This window comes from Trichinella spiralis (genome assembly GCF_000181795.1).
Source record: "Trichinella spiralis strain ISS 195 chromosome Unknown Scfld2391, whole genome shotgun sequence".
Classification (NCBI taxonomy): Eukaryota; Metazoa; Nematoda; class Enoplea; order Trichinellida; family Trichinellidae; genus Trichinella; species Trichinella spiralis.
The window spans coordinates 1-852 of NW_003529330.1; the positions used below are offsets into that span (position 1 = coordinate 1).

The window sequence follows — 852 nt, forward strand, 5'->3', positions numbered from 1 at the left end:
TCCTTTATAAGGAACGGGGATAAGGAGCGCCTCGCCAACTGGCGGCCCTATCGCCCTGGAGCCCGTGTTACAGCGGGTGCTCAGTGCGGTAGTCGCCAGCAGAGTGACGAACTGGGCGAGGGCAAACGGGTTGATTTCCTTGGAAGCCCAGAAAGGCTTCCAGCCAGCTGATGGTACCTCCGAGCACAATTTCGTCATGGAGGTTGCAATTCAAGAGGCAAGACGCACTAATGCACAGCTTGCCATCAGCTGGTTAGACATCTCCAACGCCTTTGGCACAGTGTCGCACCAATTGTTGTTTTCGTTGTTGGAGCGCTATGGGCTGGACCCGATTTTTACCAGTTTTATCCAGAATTTGTATAAAGACGCGACAATTGTAGTCAAAGGCGCCAATGGAACCCACGTTACCGCGCGCTGGTCAGTCGGAGTACGCCAAGGTGACCCTTGCAGTGGTATATTGTTTTGTTTGTTTGTTGAGCCACTCTTGCGGTCAGTCTTACCATCTTTACCGTGTGAGGCGGAAACGACTGCGGTTAACGTGTTAGGACAGCCGATCACAGCGCTGGCTTACGCTGATGACATCGCGCTGTTCGCCCCATCCATCGGGGTTATGCAACAACAGCTGTGCAAAATCCAGGGCATGGCCAGCGCCATGGGCTTTCGGTTCAACCCGAAAAAGTGCGCGTCCCTGTACTTGAATCGTGCAGTAGTGAATGCCGCAACATTCACGATAAGCGGGGAGGAAATACCTGCTCTCGTACACGGGGACACTTTTCGCTATCTTGGAGTAGCCGCTGGGCTGGGTAAACCCCAGACTCCTTTCTCATTACTGCGTGAGAACCTCGGAGAAGC

The 852-nt window shown here is 53.6% G+C and overlaps 1 protein-coding gene across 1 annotated transcript; it reads right to left on the minus strand.

Moving 5' to 3' along the window:
- Nucleotides 1-253: 253 nt before the first annotated feature.
- On the minus strand, nt 254-827 carry Tsp_14080 (hypothetical protein). The gene is given in 4 exon segments (XM_003368490.1): nt 254-322; nt 340-527; nt 559-688; nt 750-827. The coding sequence occupies 4 exon segments, from the start codon at nt 825-827 to the stop codon at nt 254-256; spliced, it is 465 nt and encodes a 154-aa protein (XP_003368538.1).
- Between the last annotated feature and the right edge of the window lie 25 nt (nt 828-852).

What these genes read in the sequence shown, in the direction of transcription:
- Tsp_14080 (XM_003368490.1), bottom strand. Translation starts at nt 827, where the DNA reads ATGAGAAAGGAGTCTGGGGTTTACCCAGCCCAGCGGCTACTCCAAGAT. An exon ending in GTCCCCGTGTACGAGAGCAG is followed by an intron (nt 689 to 749) that starts GTATTTCCTCCC and finishes ATTCAAGTACAG; the next exon opens with GGACGCGCACTTTTTCGGGT. An exon ending in CATCAGCGTAAGCCAGCGCT is followed by an intron (nt 528 to 558) that starts GTGATCGGCTGT and finishes CGTTAACCGCAG; the next exon opens with TCGTTTCCGCCTCACACGGT.